The sequence below is a fragment of the Ornithodoros turicata genome, unplaced genomic scaffold (assembly GCF_037126465.1).
Source record: "Ornithodoros turicata isolate Travis unplaced genomic scaffold, ASM3712646v1 ctg00001349.1, whole genome shotgun sequence".
NCBI classification, from domain to species: Eukaryota; Metazoa; Arthropoda; class Arachnida; order Ixodida; family Argasidae; genus Ornithodoros; species Ornithodoros turicata.
The window spans coordinates 31,838-48,668 of NW_026999564.1; the positions used below are offsets into that span (position 1 = coordinate 31,838).

The 16,831-nt window shown below is 43.0% G+C and overlaps 1 protein-coding gene across 2 annotated transcripts in view; it reads left to right on the top strand.

Annotated features, from left to right (window-relative positions):
- Positions 1 to 16,831, top strand: part of LOC135376890 (transmembrane protein adipocyte-associated 1 homolog) — a 42,416-nt gene that overhangs the window by 15,431 nt on the left and 10,154 nt on the right. For both annotated transcript variants that reach the window (XM_064609333.1, XM_064609334.1), the window contains exons 5-11: positions 5,211 to 5,283; positions 6,590 to 6,669; positions 6,722 to 6,838; positions 6,892 to 6,952; positions 7,006 to 7,108; positions 13,419 to 13,499; positions 13,567 to 13,696. In XM_064609333.1, coding sequence (XP_064465403.1) covers positions 5,211 to 5,283; positions 6,590 to 6,669; positions 6,722 to 6,838; positions 6,892 to 6,952; positions 7,006 to 7,108; positions 13,419 to 13,499; positions 13,567 to 13,696 — 645 coding nt within the window. The remainder of the gene's footprint in view (positions 1 to 5,210; positions 5,284 to 6,589; positions 6,670 to 6,721; positions 6,839 to 6,891; positions 6,953 to 7,005; positions 7,109 to 13,418; positions 13,500 to 13,566; positions 13,697 to 16,831) is intronic.

Genomic DNA, 16,831 nt, shown 5'->3' on the forward strand with positions numbered 1-16,831 from the left:
GTATTTGAAGATCCGCTTGCTCGTAGCGAAACCCTCGTTTTCCCCATTTTTTCCTGCTTCGTGAAGGCCCATACACGATTCCTCTTTTTTATTACGTGGTTCTTCGAATATCCTCTGCTTCAGCGGTCCTAGCTGTAAACCAGCCTGTCAAAAGAAGAAAAAAGAGTCAAAAGACGTTGCTCCATCCTCAAGTCCCCCGCCAACACGGGGACTGTTCGTGGATCGGAGATGAATGGTCCGTGGTGGGATGAGAGGACGCACATTTTGATGACGTAGGCTGTGACGTTTACACCATCCGCGGACTTATCCCGGGGATGCGTCCCTCGTGTGAACCCACCCTAAGTATAGCTTGACGCGTGAAATACAGAACCAAAAAGACGTGGACGAGTATGAGGAGACAAAATTGCATTTGTATCAAGAGAGAACCGGCAGGACAGGGCGTGTCTGTAAGGTGTACGAGCTGCTATTTTCCGCTAATTCAGACAGGAATAACAGAAGTCCAGTCAGCATACTTTTTGTGTATGAGAAAGAAATTTCTTCACCTTTAGCGGGGAACTTTGATGAGGCCACTTTGCTAAATTAGTAGCAAGGTGTCTATGTTCCTTTAGCCTGTAAAATGGCTCATGTACAGATGTAGGTTCAATATGCATAGCAAAAGCGAAGTGCCAAAAATATGGCAAATACCGGGTTCAAGGGCATTTAGGAGCTTCTTTTAACTGTGCACTAAGCATAATGTGAATTTCACTAATATTTGCATACAAAAGCTGTTACTTGAGTGAAGACACACACTCACATAAAAACATCTTTACACTGTGCGACACCACTGTGTGACACACCACTTTCTTATAAATAGCCAGGCCAATAACTTGCATCTGTAAACATCCAAAGGAAATACGAGCCGCGTCTTTCAGGTGAAGAGAAACTTGCTCTTAGGGATTGTTTTATTGGTTTTTGACAGTTCAGCAGTAATTGTGACACTGTAGTAATATACGGCAAGAGGCCAAAGTGGAATCTCTGCTGCAAGATCTTTAAAAAGCTTCATGCGCAGCAGCACCCACAATGTGAACTCGAGCACTGGGTTGCGACTGGTTGCCGCAAAGTACTTACTGCAGACGCGACTGTGACGATAATTTGCTTTTCCCGTGTCGAGTCTGATGAGCCTTTTCAGTCGCGTAAGTTTTGCACTGCAGCACTAAACAGTCAGCAGATTTCTTAGACGAAACAGCTATGAAAGCAACGTGCAGACACCACGGAGGATCCACACACGCCAGAATCTATCCAGCCCGTGACATAAAAATATCACATGATACGGCTGACTGAAGCGCCGCTAGGGTTTGTTCTCTAGGCGAATTGGTGCAGTCTGTAATACACAACATGTTGCATCTCATTAAATCAATTGGAAATCAGCATTTCTCATTGTCGCCCATTAAGCCAATTCGTTCAATTGGTTCCTTACTCTGTGGATGTGGTCTTCGCCACACAACACAGTGGAGCACGGTTTCGCAAAGGCAGCTTCTCTGTTTAACTTCCAATTCAGTCAGTGAGAAACAGTCGGCTTGTGCACGTTGAACGAAGTGGAGTCTGATTTCTCGTTGCATCTCATTAAAATTGTGGGGAGAAGTCAATGAGATTATGTCTACCATTTCCAGCAGGGACTCTTAGCGCAGGGAAGGGGGGGAACGATGTGAGGGCTATTTGCCTATTTTCGATCGAGTAAGCGATTTGGCCAACCTAAACTGAAACAAGTTTACCGAGCACATGGGACAGGGTTGTGGAAGAAACAGAAGACAGTTAACCTGTTGTTCTACTATAGTGGGCTGGGGAGGGTGGTTTGGGATGAGGAGATGAAACAATTGTTTCAACGCTGTTTCGCGGTGGTAGCCAGCTGCTTCGAAAAGGTTGGTTGCCTCTGTAGAGAGTCTACAACGTAATGCTGACAGGACTTCTTGATGAAATGATCCGATAAAGCCATTCTTCACTTCCTTTCGGCGGCAGCTATTCTGGGAGAGGATGGCTTGGCATCAAGCCTTTCATATTCCCAGCACTGACCACCACCTGTTCTGAAGGTTAGGGGACCTGTATGTGAAGGCTTGTTCCAAACAGTCTTGCTTTATGTGAGGGAGGAGAGAATCGAAGGAGTAGGGAGTGGGGGCTGCAGTGAGGATATCATCATGTAAAGCCTTACAAGGCAGAAACGAGGATGGAGTTCGGACCATAGCGACAGAAATTTGTCTGAAAGTGACAAATAAATTTCGCAAAGGTTTGGAGTGAGCGATGATCCAATCACGTCCTACTTGATTATAACGCCCGTGCAATAATCGGCAACCCCTATGAGGAGCCCGTCTGCACGATCTGCTAGGGGTGCTGCTCATCGGCCCGCGAGATCTACATCATGATTGGATGACGGAAATTTTGAATTTTGAACGCGCAGAAGCGGACGTACGACTACCGTAACAAACGACAGCAACAGCTCCTATGAAAACACGTAGAATGATGATGATAATCAACTTTAGAAAGAAGCATCTCTCGTGGGACATCCACCGCGTGTACAATAATACTAAGGTAAGGTGAAGTGCAAAGTATTGCAGAAATTGAGGAAGCAGTAACCGGACCGATGAGTAGCGCCACCTCTAGCTTCCAAATGTGGCACCGGAAGGGGTGCCTATATGACATGGTCATTATAATCTAGTAGGTCGTGGATCAGATACAAACTTCGAACTGAATGTAATTGGTGCCTTCGAAGGCCGGTACGGTAGATGACAAAATAAAGTGTTACTAGCTGGAGGAAGCTTGTGGCAGGAATACAAGCGTTTGCCTAGAACGTGACTAGGCCCTTTTCCACTTGAGTCTGCAGTCAGGATAGGTTGAGGCTACTATCTAGCGAGAAATATGAGTCTTTGATGTCTTAGGACGTCAGCGAGACCTGTTTACCATAGAGTTCAGGCACTTCTTGAAGGACACGATGCAAAGTAACTATTCTGAGGCTGAAACACACAACACAAGCCTCATGGTGCCCAAGAACATGAAAGATTGAAATATGGCAGTCGTCGAAAAAGCCAGACAGCGGCGGGAATCAAACCACGCATCCCTCAATTGCCGGTTGTTTGCGTTAACCAATTACGCTGCGCTAGCATCTGCCCTCCAACGACTTACCAAGGGGCCTCATTCAACTAACGGGGCTCTCTTTCACATTCTCTTCTACATTACACTGATGGCAATCGAGGGATGCGTGGCTCGATTCCCTCTGCTGTCTGGCTTTTTCGATGACTGCCATATTTCGATCTTTCATGTTCTTAGGCACCTTGAGGCTTGTGTTGTGTTTGTCTGTTGTGTGTTTCAGCCTCAGAACAGTTACTTTCCATCATGTTCACCAGATTCCGCTGTGTCGTCCCTCATTTTATATGTATGTGTGTATGAGAAGAAATATAGGAGAGAATGTGAAAAGAGTGAGTGCATGTCCCATGCAGTGGAACTAGTGGAATGAGTTGTTGTTCAGATTGCTCATGGAAAGGGGGTGTGGTAGAAAAATACACTTTAAGGACTCTTGAACGTAAGAGGAGGCTACTTTTTGTCAGGTGCCATTCTCGTTGGCAATTATCTTGATGGGGTGATGAGGCTTGTAGACCTTTGCGATGAAATATTGAATACTTTGAATATTTGCGCAGCCCTACACTGCACAGTTGCTAAACTGGCGATGTTAAAAAAGCACAATGTAAAACATGTCAGGTATACCCAAGGACCTGTATGTGCCAGAAATGGTATTAATTGAACCATCAGGAGACTCATTTCATCCACTAGGGTATCGTGTATTCAGGCATTGACAAATCCCTTGTCTATACTAGGTCAGCTCGATGAAGAGCAGAGATCACCACTTGTGGATCAAAACTCGGCTGAACATGTTTTAATTGGATGAACTCGACAAAATCACCATATTGAATTTTTACCCAAGTTTTTTGATAGGATTTCTTGTGAGTTTTTTTGTTTAGGAATTTCTTATTCCAGCAATTTATTACATAAGGGCTCAGCTGTATGGACCTGCAGTGTGCTTGTAAGCAACGTGCTCTCAATGCTGAAGTTTTACCAATCTGAAGGCATGTACTTCGTTGCATCACAATAACGTATTCCACTATATTTAGACAGGATTGTTTGTGTATGTTTGTTGAAAAAAGACAAGGATGGGGAAACACAAGGAACGATTTGCTAACTCTCAACTGAAGGATTTGCTGACAGAAATGCTCTTCTGGAAAACAAGAATTTCAAGGTGTGATGTTATTGTATGGGTGGTCATTCATAGCAACCATCACTGAAGGTTGAGATGAAGTACTAGCATGACACGATCAGGAACAGCGACACAAAAGCAATCATAAATCAGTGTAATACTGGTGATGGAAAGATGATGGTGAATTCTGGTCATGCAGAATCCGGGCATTGTGAAGATGACATGTGAAATGCAAACTTGAAACACCAAGGCAGTGGGGGGCAAATCATGCCTGAAAAATATGCTGAAGCGGTCAAAACGGTGTGAAGCGGGCAATTGGTAAAGATATCCTGTGGTAGCTGCCTATTTCGGTCCAAGATTTTCCCACATATGCAGCCGAATCTTCTCTTCTTCCTTGATGCACGTATCGGTGCCACTGACCATGTACTTGCACTGTCTCTTGGCACTCAAATACAGATACAACTCTGATGACTACCAAATAAGTTCCTGCATTACCCTGCTGCATCTCTACTAAAATGATATCAACCGATGCTCTGCAAGTGATTCATTCCTGTCAGTAAATTGCCCCTTGTTGCCTCTTGCCTATCAGTTTGTTTTGCTCCCTTGCCTATGGGTAGCTTGTTCACTGAGCTTACCTTACTGAAGAACATAGGGCTACAAATTGTGATTGTACTTGCACACAAACCTTTTGCCATCTGGGATTTGATACCTAAAATTTAGGACATTTCAAGCGGTAGTGAGTAGAGCCTCGAATACACTAATAGTAGTTGAACACATGTCAAGCATTTTAAAAATGTTGGAAGCTCATCTGAGAGACAGCAGTGTTTGTCACCTGTTTTTTCTTGTCTACCTTGCTCCTTTACTTCTATGGGTAGCTCTGTCCATGCTATGAATGCCTGTGGCTTTTAGTTGAAATACAATGTACGAGGAGAAGCTTCACATCCTCGTATCAGGTGTCACGTTACATTGACATTGCATTATTTGAATGCAGGTGCTATGGGTAGGCAGTACGTTTTTCCTGCTTTCTACAGAAATGAGTGTGCTCATCTTTGGACTTGCATTCGGTAAGCTCAATTGACCTTTTTCCTAAATGGCTATCAGTGTTCACCAACATGAATTCTGCACATGCTGTATGTATAGAACTGTGTGATTAATGTGAAACTTGATAATGTGCCCACCAAGAAGAATAGGGACACTGTGAATGCTATTCTGAGCAGGCTGGACTTACAATTGAATAGTACACGTGGGATTGTTTTGAACAAAATAAAAGCATAACGCTATAGAAGGGTGCATCAATTACGTGATGGATATTGGCTCTCGTTCTGCAGTATAACCCCTTTCTTATGACTCCTATTTTATAAAAATCTGGCTATTGTAAAAGCAAGTGCCAGTCCCAATTGAATTGCTATATCCTCTACGGCTTTAATGTTCTGGGGCTCGGTGCTCAATGTTTCATTATTCTATACCGCCATTCTATATGTTATTCTATACGTTATTCTGTATAAATGTATTGCTTCTCTGTGATTCGTCACAAGCTTCCGCATGATGGCCAATCGTGACGTTCATTTGAAAATCATCGCTTACTGGAACGCTTTGCATGTGCCACCGCCTGTCGTTTGGAGCCCGCCAAGTTAAAAGATTAACGATAACGAACAGTATGTTCAGTTCAGTATTGGGCTTCTGATGTAGTAAACTGAACAACTCAGGGTACAGGTTGTAGTAAAATTATTCAGCATGGTCGCAGCTGTAACAGGCATGTGCATGATGCTGAGCTTCAGGAATTTGACGTTGGCACTCTAATTGGATGTTAGTAAACCATCCTGTCAGGAGTAGGAGGAAGCTTTAATGATGCTGCGGTTGCTGTTTGTCGCTGTCCTGCACACTTGGGACTGAATTTTGTTGCTGGTGGCTAAGTGGAGAACATCCCTTTTTTATGTCTTATTTGCGACTGATTATCATGGAGTATGGCTGATCCTCATCAAAAGTGAAGAGTACACATGTTACAAAACTTCCATAGCAAGGTTTTCCACGGAATATGAGTAACTTTACCAAATTACAGTCTTTGTTATCAGCCCAGTAAACCTTTCATTTGTTTTTACTGCCTTCTTGTGCCTTATATAAGATGCGCTTACAGATATTTTAAGGTGCTCCCAGCAGTAATATAACCAAAAAATTCGGGAACGGTTGAACGGGAACCTCACACAGAGGATGCGAAAATATGTCTCACATAGGAGGAGGATTTCACCCTCGTTTTCCCTCACCCAAATGCACTACGAAAGGTATAATTATTTTTTTGGGGGGGAGGGGGGACCGTCATGCTGCATCACCTTGCGCTTTGTTTGAGTGTTCTGACAGTAAGATTTGTGGCAGGTCACTTGGACAGTCGGACGAGTATCCGCAGGGTGTTAGCTGTCACCTCTCTCGTTGCCTTTGTCTACTCCGGGACGCAGGCAAGCTTAGCTGTTTAACCACAGGCAGTGTACTCATGGTGTGCTTGTGCAGGGAGTCCTAGAGCTTGACCTACCAGATGAAAAGTTTTACGTCCCTGACAGAAACTTTGAGCTGTTTGGTCATGGTGGCATGCTCTTCTGGTTCGTCAGTTCATCTCTCTTTGCAGCGGTAAGTGATTTACTCTCTTCTTACCTTGAGACGCTGACATCTTTTTGCGTTAGGTGTACTTTGTGGTGTTCTCCCTTCCATGGACTGGACTACGAGAACGAGTAGCGCTGCCCTGTAAGTACCTGTACTGTGGGGTTTGCTTTCTTCATAATTTCTCTTTTTTATAGCCAAGAGGAGTTTCTATTGGTACACCCTCTTCCTTGCATTGCTAAACTTGGTGCAAGCGGTTGGCTCAGGCCTCTATTACTATGATGTCGCTGAAGGGCTTTGGTGAGTTATATTTATTATGTTTCTAAATTCATATTGATAAGCTATGCTTTTCAATGGCGCATTTCCAGTCTTATGAAGTAGACGTACAGGTTTGAACATCTAAAAGATATGCGGCACATTTATCTGTATATTTTGGCTTAAACATAAGGTCTTAAGCTCAGGCAGGTCTGTGCAGTGCACATTAGTCTCATGAATCGTCTGTGATGAAGTCCCATCATCATAAATTGTAGAGGCTAAACGAACAGTTAAGGCAAACACCACATCTGAATCTTACAACACCCAAAAAAACGATCTGAAAAAAAAAAAAAAACAAGTTGACGAAAAGCCAGTGAATGCCAATGGCGGGATTCTAACCAACACCCCTCTGACTGCCGGTCAGGTGTGCTACCAATTTGGAAGAAAATGTAAGCGAGAATGGACCAGAGCGAATGTGTGCCTACATCTCCATAAAGAGTGCCCTGGTATGTCGAGGAGAAAGTGATGTCGGTGTAGTGTACAGTCAACCCTCGTTAATATGACCACGGCCGTTCCGCAGATTTTTGTCATAAAGCGAATTTTCATATTAACGACGAACATGGATGATGATCCACGTAAGCCCTTCATAAAAAGAAGTCTGTTTGGCACTGTCTAGTTTATTGAAGGCGCAGGACATTGCAGGCACGGTATTTCATTGCGATTTATTTTATTTACTGACACAATTTATTAAGTATTTACAACCTTACACTCTATTTACAAGTTATTGACGAAAGAAAGCCGTCAAAAGTGTCTGCTTAGAAATGCTGTCAGTGTGCAGCCTTTCCGCCGACTCAATTGCATTGGCATGGCAAATACATTCTGGGCGTCCTTGTGTTGCTCGAAGAACCGAAGAGCCACTCTGAGTGCTTCACCTGTGTCCTTCGCATTAATGGGCAGCGGCTCAGATATCTCCTCAGAGCCCGGCTGTGAGCTCCGTACGCTTACGTTTCACTCCCGACATGCCGAACGTCCTTTCCATACCGATACGAGTCACAGTACTGGCCAAGTGACCAAGACTGACCGTCTTAACTCACTCAAGAGTTAACTCGTCACTCACTCTTCTCACTCGTCTTAACACACACTCTTGGTGGCATAGGTTTATTGTTCAATGCAGACAACAAGGCCACAGAAAAAAGGAAGTTGTGCATTATGCTTCTGATTCTTCTCTACATTTTTGTTTTGAAATGCATATCATATGTCAGGAGCGTCAGGAAATGCTCAAAAATCCATAGTCTCTGGTGGCCTGTGTCTCTTTTTTTCCTTAAAGTGTGCCTTTTAGGTTCATATTGGTACCAGAGACTAGTATGAGAACACTGCACACTGGGCTAATGTAGAAGTCTAGAAACAGTAGTAGTTTCCATTTGTAGAACTGATTGCCTGTGTGCATGTAAACGCAACTTCTACCGTGTTCTTTTTTTTACTCTTTCACTTAGTACATTTCCATTTTGGTACCCTTTAATGTATTTAAAGTGCTAATGATGGCAGGTGCTTGGTAGATTACTGTAAATACAATTTTAAGGTACTGTGCCCATCACTGCTCTAATGTCTCGATTTATAACTCTATGCACGTTCTCGTGGTACTTTCAAGGTGTCTCTTTGAAAGCTAGTTCCACCAAATTTCGAACAAGCAAGGAATCTTAAGATCACCGATTCCATTGAAGAAGAAGAAAAAAAAAAGTATATATATATATATATATACAGGGTGTCCCCAGAAAACGTGTCATTGAATTATAATAAAAAAACTACGCCACCTAGAATCAGCCGGTCAACAGCATTTGTTCTTATAGGTTTTTGCCACCTTGTAAAGTTAATGTCATGTACCCCAAGTTTAATTATGCAAATATTTGCGAACTGAACTCAGAAATTTGCCAAGGGAAGGTCACTTTTTTACCCCACCAATATGAAGAGCGTGCCGAATTCACTCCAATTCATGATAATTGACAGTGATATTCACGAGCTATCCCGTCGGAAAAAATAGCCGAATATCATGCTTTTCGGAGCACCGGACCATAACGCGTGATGTCTTTTGAGCGCAATCGCTCGCAGTGTGACGAAAGGAGGTTCCGAACCAAGCCCAAAGAGTGATAGTAGAAAAAGTAACAGTTCCTAAAATTGGGAGATGGAAAGCATTATCCCAGCGAAAGTCAGACGTGATAAGCCATGCCTGCGTTATCTCTTTTTGCGATGCCGGGGTGGGCTGGGTTTCCAACCTCTTTTCGTCGGACTGACAAAGATTGCGCTGAAAAATTCATCGTGCGCTATTCTGTGCGTCCTCCGTAGAGCATGATGTTCGGCTATTTTTTCCGATGGGATAGCTCCTGAATATCCCTGTCAATTATCATTAATTTGAGTAAATTAGACACGCTCTTCACATTGGTGGGGTAAAAAAGTGACATTTACTAGGCAAATTTCCGAGTTCAGTTCGCAAAAATTTACATAATTAAACTTACGTTACACGACATTCACATGAGGAGGTGGCAAAAACCCAGTAAGAACAAATGCCGTTGACCGCATGACTCTAGGTGGTGTAGTTTTTTTATTATAATTCAATGACACATTTTCTGGGACACCCTGTATATTGGATAGAGTTTGGTCAATGATGAAATGAGTCACCCAGTTTCACCTTTGAGGGCAAAGTAATTGACAAGGGAGAGGGGGCGAAATTATTGGGTGTCATCGCCATTCAAAGGTCTCTTGTGCACACGGAAATAGTATTTTTATTTTTATTTTTGGAAAGACATGTCGCAGAATTAGCATACTTTGGGCACTTGTATTGCCACTAAATATAAGCCACCAGTTTTTGATATTTTGTAGGACAATCCTTGTGCGATATCTGGAATCACAATTGGCATTCGTTCTTGACCACAGCCGAGTCAGCAATTTTTCAACAGAACTCCGGTGTGCTCCCTCAATCATCGGTGTGTCGCCTCTCAAAACAATGCATGATATCCATTACAGCATGTCATACTTCGCAGTGGAAAAACATTGTTTAATACAAATTTATAAAAAGGGAGTAATTGTGGGAGGATATGATATCGGTCCTCCTAGGAAAAGAGCTGTACAGCCGAGACGGTTGGTGTTTTCAACAGCGCCTGTTGTCTTGCTGATTTTAACGTGATCACTATGTGGGAGGTATGCATCTGGTGAGCCTGATGTCCTGTCGTATATCTCCCAAGAAGACACAGGGACACGTCATAACCAATTTTTGGCCATCGACCGTCTTTGCGGTCGCGTCAGTCAGTGTGTTCACTTCAGCTCTGAGGACTGTGATTTCGTTGTGTTACTGCCATCCGTCTCAATTCGTTTCTTTGTACCATGTGCGCATTTCATATGCACATGCACAATGTCCGCAATGTCTTCAGTGCACAGTGGCAATCACATATTTTTATTGCACGGACTATTTCCACAAGCACAAGAACAAAATGCTGCGCACGAAGGACTTCAGATGTGTTTCCGCTATTGGAGTGGGTGCAGCACTAGGCTTGGTGCTGAATGGGCCAAGGATGTCAACGAATCAGATATGCTCTGCTGCATTGTTTTGTGTATCTGAGAAAACTAATACTGGCAGAGGAGCCCTCCATGCCCACTTCTTCAGAAGGCAGTGCTGACGATGTGCCATTCTCTCAGAAGATAAGTGATCGATGGCATAAATATCCTGACAACGTCTAAAAAAATCAGTGTGACTCCTACCAGAAAGCGCAAGAAGTTGTCAGCGTCATATGGAGCAAGGAAGCACTCTGAAATTAATCAGACCCTGAATGTTAGAACCCGGCGACAGATCAAGACTGCCTTTGAAGTTTCTCTTCCTGGTACATCCACTTCATCGATACAAAATTTGCCAGTGCCGTAGCACACAAGTAAGTCCCTGCAAGAAAGATGTTAGATTCTTATGCTGCTCCCAGCATCCATGTCCGAGCGCAATATACAGGAATTTATCCCTGAAGTGACATGGTACATGGTTCCAAAAGCGAAGAAATCAGTTTCGGAGAAACGTGTGGGTGATGCCTGACCCCTGCTTAAGATATTATTAAATCAAGAGGACTTGAACTCGGCATTGAGTTTCTAAAGAGTTGATGAACTGGAGCGCTCTGTCCAGAGTCCGAGCTCAAGAGACGTAGTGCAAGTAAAGGAAGGTGGTAACAAAGTCGCAAAGGTGAAAAGGTTCATGACGTGTTCAATCTGTGAAGCGTACGTGAAGTTAAAAAACAAATATCTGGACATAAGTCTTAGCTTGAGCCAATTTTATTTTCTTCATCTGAAACAGGTGAGCATCAGCCCTCGCAGAGAAGAGTGTGTGTGTTCGTATTGTGCAAAGTTTGAGTTGACAACAGCAGCTGTAATAAACAACAGTGAAAGCGAGTTATCAGTGTGCAGCATCATCAGCATGTGTGTCTGTGACAAAATCTCACAGGAGCCACATGCAACATGGAGTCGGGACGATTGGTGAATCGCACGTTGCTTATAAGTGACTTCATCGAGGTCTTGCGGAATTGGGTCGGATCCTGCATCACTCATAACTGTGTCAGAAAGGTCCAGCGAGAAGCCATACGCAAAGAAAAATGTGCAGTGAAGCCTGGCAATGTGGTGTTTGATTTTGACTTTTCAGAAAATTGGACGGTCATCTACCAAGTGTACGTTACAGAGTAAAAGGTGAGGTATTCTGCTACGCGCCGTTAGCTACAGGGAAATCTGCAAAGTCGTCTGCGACAATTGGTCACAAATGACCCCAATAATTTCACCCCTTCTTCCTTGCAAATGGCTTTGCCCTCAAAGGTGAAACTGGATAAGTTTTTCATCATTGACCAAAGTCTATATTTTTTTTTCAGTCAAATGGAGATCCTAAGGTTCCTTGCTTGTTTGAAATTCGATAGAACTGGCCTGAAGTGACTCTCGGCGACAGCTTTCTATCCAGTACTAGTGCTGTGATTGATTGTGGAAGTCAAACTTCTCCTGATGGGCTTCCCAGTACTCGTTCTTGTCCAATGACCCTATTGCCATTGTGTATCTGTATATTCAAGATGTAAGCTTGATCCCGATGCTTAGCCGACTTTGCTTTATTCACCTTTGGACTGCCCAGACATAACCGGCCAATACTGTTCACTGTAGACTACGGTCTTAAGGGAACCACTCGACTCACTGTGTCTTCAGGCAAACTGGTTGTCTGGGTTCTCGGCATATCTTTAGAACCCAGTTTGTCCCACAGTGAATATGAATAGCCACCATTAGCATGTTCTCAGTTGGCCCTCTCTGACTGTCTAAACTGGCACGCACATTGGAAGCACTCCTCCTATCCACTCTGACCATATCGAGAATCGTCCTAAGAATGAAGCGTTATTCAAACGCACGTTTCCTTCGTGCTCGAAAGAGGTGTGGCTCACCTATTATCCAACCCCTTTTCATCGCCTCTGGCCCTCAAACAGATTCTGGCAATTCTGCATAAACTTTTGCAGGGTAAACGAAACACTAACAAACAAAGATGCATATTTGGTGCCATACAATGATGACCTCTCATGCTGCTCCAAAGTTCCAAATATTTGCTTTGCTATACGTTCACAGTGGCTACTGGCAGATCCCCATCTCCGAATGTTTCCGACTGTTTTTGCGTCTTGTGCTCAGAAGTGAATTATACCTTGATGTAAACAACGAGAATTGGCCGAGGCTGACCACAATTGGGGACATCACAGACATATCTGTGGTTAGCATATCTGACCGGAGATAAGAAGACCCAAGTAATATCCCTGCCACACGGGCAGGCCTCAACCATCATTGAAACCAAAGGTCATTGAACATGCGCGTAGCGCCATGTAGGGTGTAACGTGTCAACCTGTCAGGGAGCATGGGATCCAATGCTTTTTGCAAAGTTGACACGTTACACGCTTGGTGGCTCCACACGCGTGTTCAATGATCGTTGAAGACTGCCCGTGTGGCAGGGGTATTAAATTCCTTGCGTCAGCACCTCTTTTCCCTGAGTTGTTTGAATTCATTATACCTTGATGTTTGTTCCATTCGTTGAGATGATTTTGGCATAGGTACATTGTCTGTGGCATTCAGCCATGAATGCCAAATGAAAAGGGAAGAATACTAGCTTCTCCTCTTTGGCTAGTTCTTTCTTTCCCCTTCTACCTGCATCCTTCCTGTTCTTGGACCGGTTTTTTTTTACTTCACCAACTCACTTGCTCTCTAGCCATTCCTTCAGTTACAGTATCATTGTACAAAAATATACCCATCTGCTCAGGCAGATTATCTGTTAGTAGTTTGCCCAAAGGGAGTTAAGAGCTCTTGGATTCTTCCGCAGCATGGTGGATGTCACCAGCTACATCTACTTCACCGCGTTCACACCACTTGTGTACAAGACATTCTTGGCAGATTTCTTTAGGTGAGCAGTATGTGGGTCACAAGACAGCATCTTATAATAATCTCGACGTTTTTTTTTTCTTTTTCAGCATTTCGCAGCCCAGTATCCTGTTCTCATACAAGGCACAGACTGATGATGCTGTGGAGGAGGATGATGTCAGCCTCCCACACCAACTTTCCTGTTCCTCACTCAAGACAGACTCGGACTACATTTACCAGGTGCCACCAACTGTTTATAGAACTAAAATTGCTCAGTACGTGCATTTTTTATTGGAAATTTGGAGATGAACTTCTCCTCTCTGTTTTCTAAAATTTTGAGAAAACAAAAGTGAGGGAAGTGACATTTAAATATTGAGGCATTTTACGTGTGGTTTTGATAAAGAAGACTTTACAGCTGCTGTGCCACATCATCAAAAGTTTGTGGTCATGCCAAACTGGATTCAGGCTTTTAATTTGCAGTGGGACCAGGGGCGAATCCAGATCCTCGCTTTGGAATGGGGTTTCTTTGTCAAAGCATGTAGCGAGGGGAGGGTAACCTAATATGTTGGAACACGGTGGCAATTTGGGAATGTAGGTACCAGCCCATTTTAAAACCGATAAAGCAGTACCTAAGCTACATAAAATGAAGAGTTCGAGGTAACGAGTTACAAGTAACTAAGTTCCTTTTTTTGGTAACTTGTAACTATACTCGGTACTTTTACGCCGTGGTAACTTTCAGAGGAACTCGTTTCTTTTTCAGGTAACTTTGCCAACGTAACTTAAGCTAAGTTCCAAGTTACTTTCATTCACGTCCACATATTTACTTGCTTTCTCTCCGGTCCTTTCATGCCATTTTATGCCATAAAACGTGATATTCAATCAACGACAATTCAATGACAGTATTCTATTCAGGGAGTAAGAACCGTTGCCATTGAAATGAAGCTGAACCATTGTGCGCACATAGGGAGCAAGATGCAAAGCGTTCGAATTGTGGGACATAAACGAAAACGATCTAAGCATGTTGCACTCCTCCGTAAGCAACTCAAGGTCTAACTCAACCGCTCACGTGCGCTACACCTGTGTAGTGCTATTTTGTGTCCGAAGTAACTTGGAAGTAACTCGTTCTTTTTTTTAAGTAACTCCGTAACTGCGAGTTACATTTCAGGCTGAAGAACTTTGTTATTAACTTAGTTACATTTTCACACAGTAACTTAACTCGTAACAAGTTCTTTTTGGCGGGTAACTTGTCTATCTACGATAAAATGTATGTTTGATGAACATAACACAAGGGGGCAAGCGAGCTGGTGTGCAGATGCAGAAGGCCACATTGGATCAATAAAATTGTTATTGCTGGTCTGAGCCTCATCCTGTCTTGTTGCTGTTCCATCCTCGTCCCTCCTCAAGCTCAAGGAAATGTTGCCTTCTGCGTATGTTTGATCTTATGTAGTTTAAACACAATGCAGTGTTGTCTCGTCTCTTTGTCCTTTTATGTAGGTTAAGGACTGTTTTATTGCTTTTATTTAAGATGAGTAACCCTAATGCTTTGGTGTGTTGGAGAGGGGGAGCGATGGCTCAACCCCCTGGATCCACGAGTGAGGGGAACTTGTCTGCAGTATAGCTGTTGGGTCAAGGATAAATGTTTGCCATGCCAGTAGTTTTACTATGAAGTGCACAGAAAAGGCATCCTTGATGCCGCCGTTTGCCTTTGACTGTTGTATGCATTCCCTTTCTTTGCACGGCTGTCCATGCCATGCCATCAACCCTAGGACTCAATTCCAATCTTTAAAGCTAGCAGGGAATCATTCTCACCATACAAGTGGTTCACTTTTAGTTCATGAGACTGGGGCAAAGTATTTTTAGGCCTGAATTGCAGTTTGCTAATGACAGGACCCTTGTATGCATGTTAGGCATTCTTTTGTGATTTTTTATTTCCAAGGGATAAAGGAAGTACAGAAAAAAAGTTGCATAAAGCGGCTTGATAACATCTGTATCCCCTCATACCAGGGTAGGAGCGAGCAAATGTAAAAAAGTGTGCAACTGTGATTAGATACAGGTCTTAATTACGGCCACAGAGTCATACAGCACAACGCTAAAGTCACAATCGACGCACCTAGTTTGACACTTCCACAAACAAAAATTTTATTGCGCTTCACAACATAAGGGACGATGGTGACCTATAATAAAAATAAGTATTTAAGATGTGAGGAACATTATCATCTAACATTTGCTTTCCATATTCAGTCCTGAATGTATTCTATATATTCTAATTAGATTTGTGTTGCATATGATATGTTGTATGTTGTCTACTTGTATTTGCTAAATATTAAACACATGAAATAGACACATAATTTGCAAAATGTAATTTCCTTACAAAAAGAAAGTCACAAAGGTCCCATTCCCATACAAGTCTACAAGCGCTTAAGTCATCAAAAAGTGGTCGGGTATATGCAGATAGCATTTGCAATGCAGCGAAGAACCTTTCTTTGCATTAAAGTTAGTCATTCCATATTTGTAGCAGTTGTACTACCCCAAACTAAATGACAGTAGCACAAGTGTGAATAGAAAAGACTATTGCAGATCAGTAACTTGATAGCCTTTGGTAATAGTACTTGACAACCACTAGTCCGACTCCTATCAGTCCTGTGATGTGAGGTAACGTATTACATATTATAGACTCACTTCAGTGCGTGGCGTCATAGCAATGCGGTGGTGCTGCAGCTACCCTGCTTCGTGGCCAAAAATTGCTCGATCATTGAGTCACTGGGTGTTTTCGGTCATTATTAAAGGCACGCCACAAAGTGGTGTAGCTATTGGATGTGCTACACGGTACAGATTGGCCAAGTACGCCGTACACACTATGCTGTTTCCTACTCACTTCCGCCCACCAGCGACGTCTGCAACATGCAGATGCGCCCTCTTGTTTACAAACTGAAGTGGACAACCAGACATTCCAACAAGACAGTTGCATGTGCAAAGTATGCACCCAGAATTTACACATGTCTGCAAGATCAGTCATTGATCTCCCAATCTCAAGTGGCTGATCTTCAACAACTTTTTTATTTCTATAATAAAATCTTATAGCTTTACTTTCATTTGCATTGATTTTTAGGACATTATCGTTGGACCGTTTATTAAGATTAACTAAAGGAGGGTTACACCCATAATAAGTCCAGCAGTGTCAGGTGATATATGTTGAAGAGAAATGTTCCTAGGATACCGCCCTGGAGAACACCAGACTTATCTGATACAGCACTAGATGTATGATTATTAACTACAACGCATTGAGAGCGATGCTGTTGACATGACATTAACAGATCCAATGGAGTACCTCATGCACTGTAACAGGAAAGCTTATTGAAAAGTATGCTATGGTTT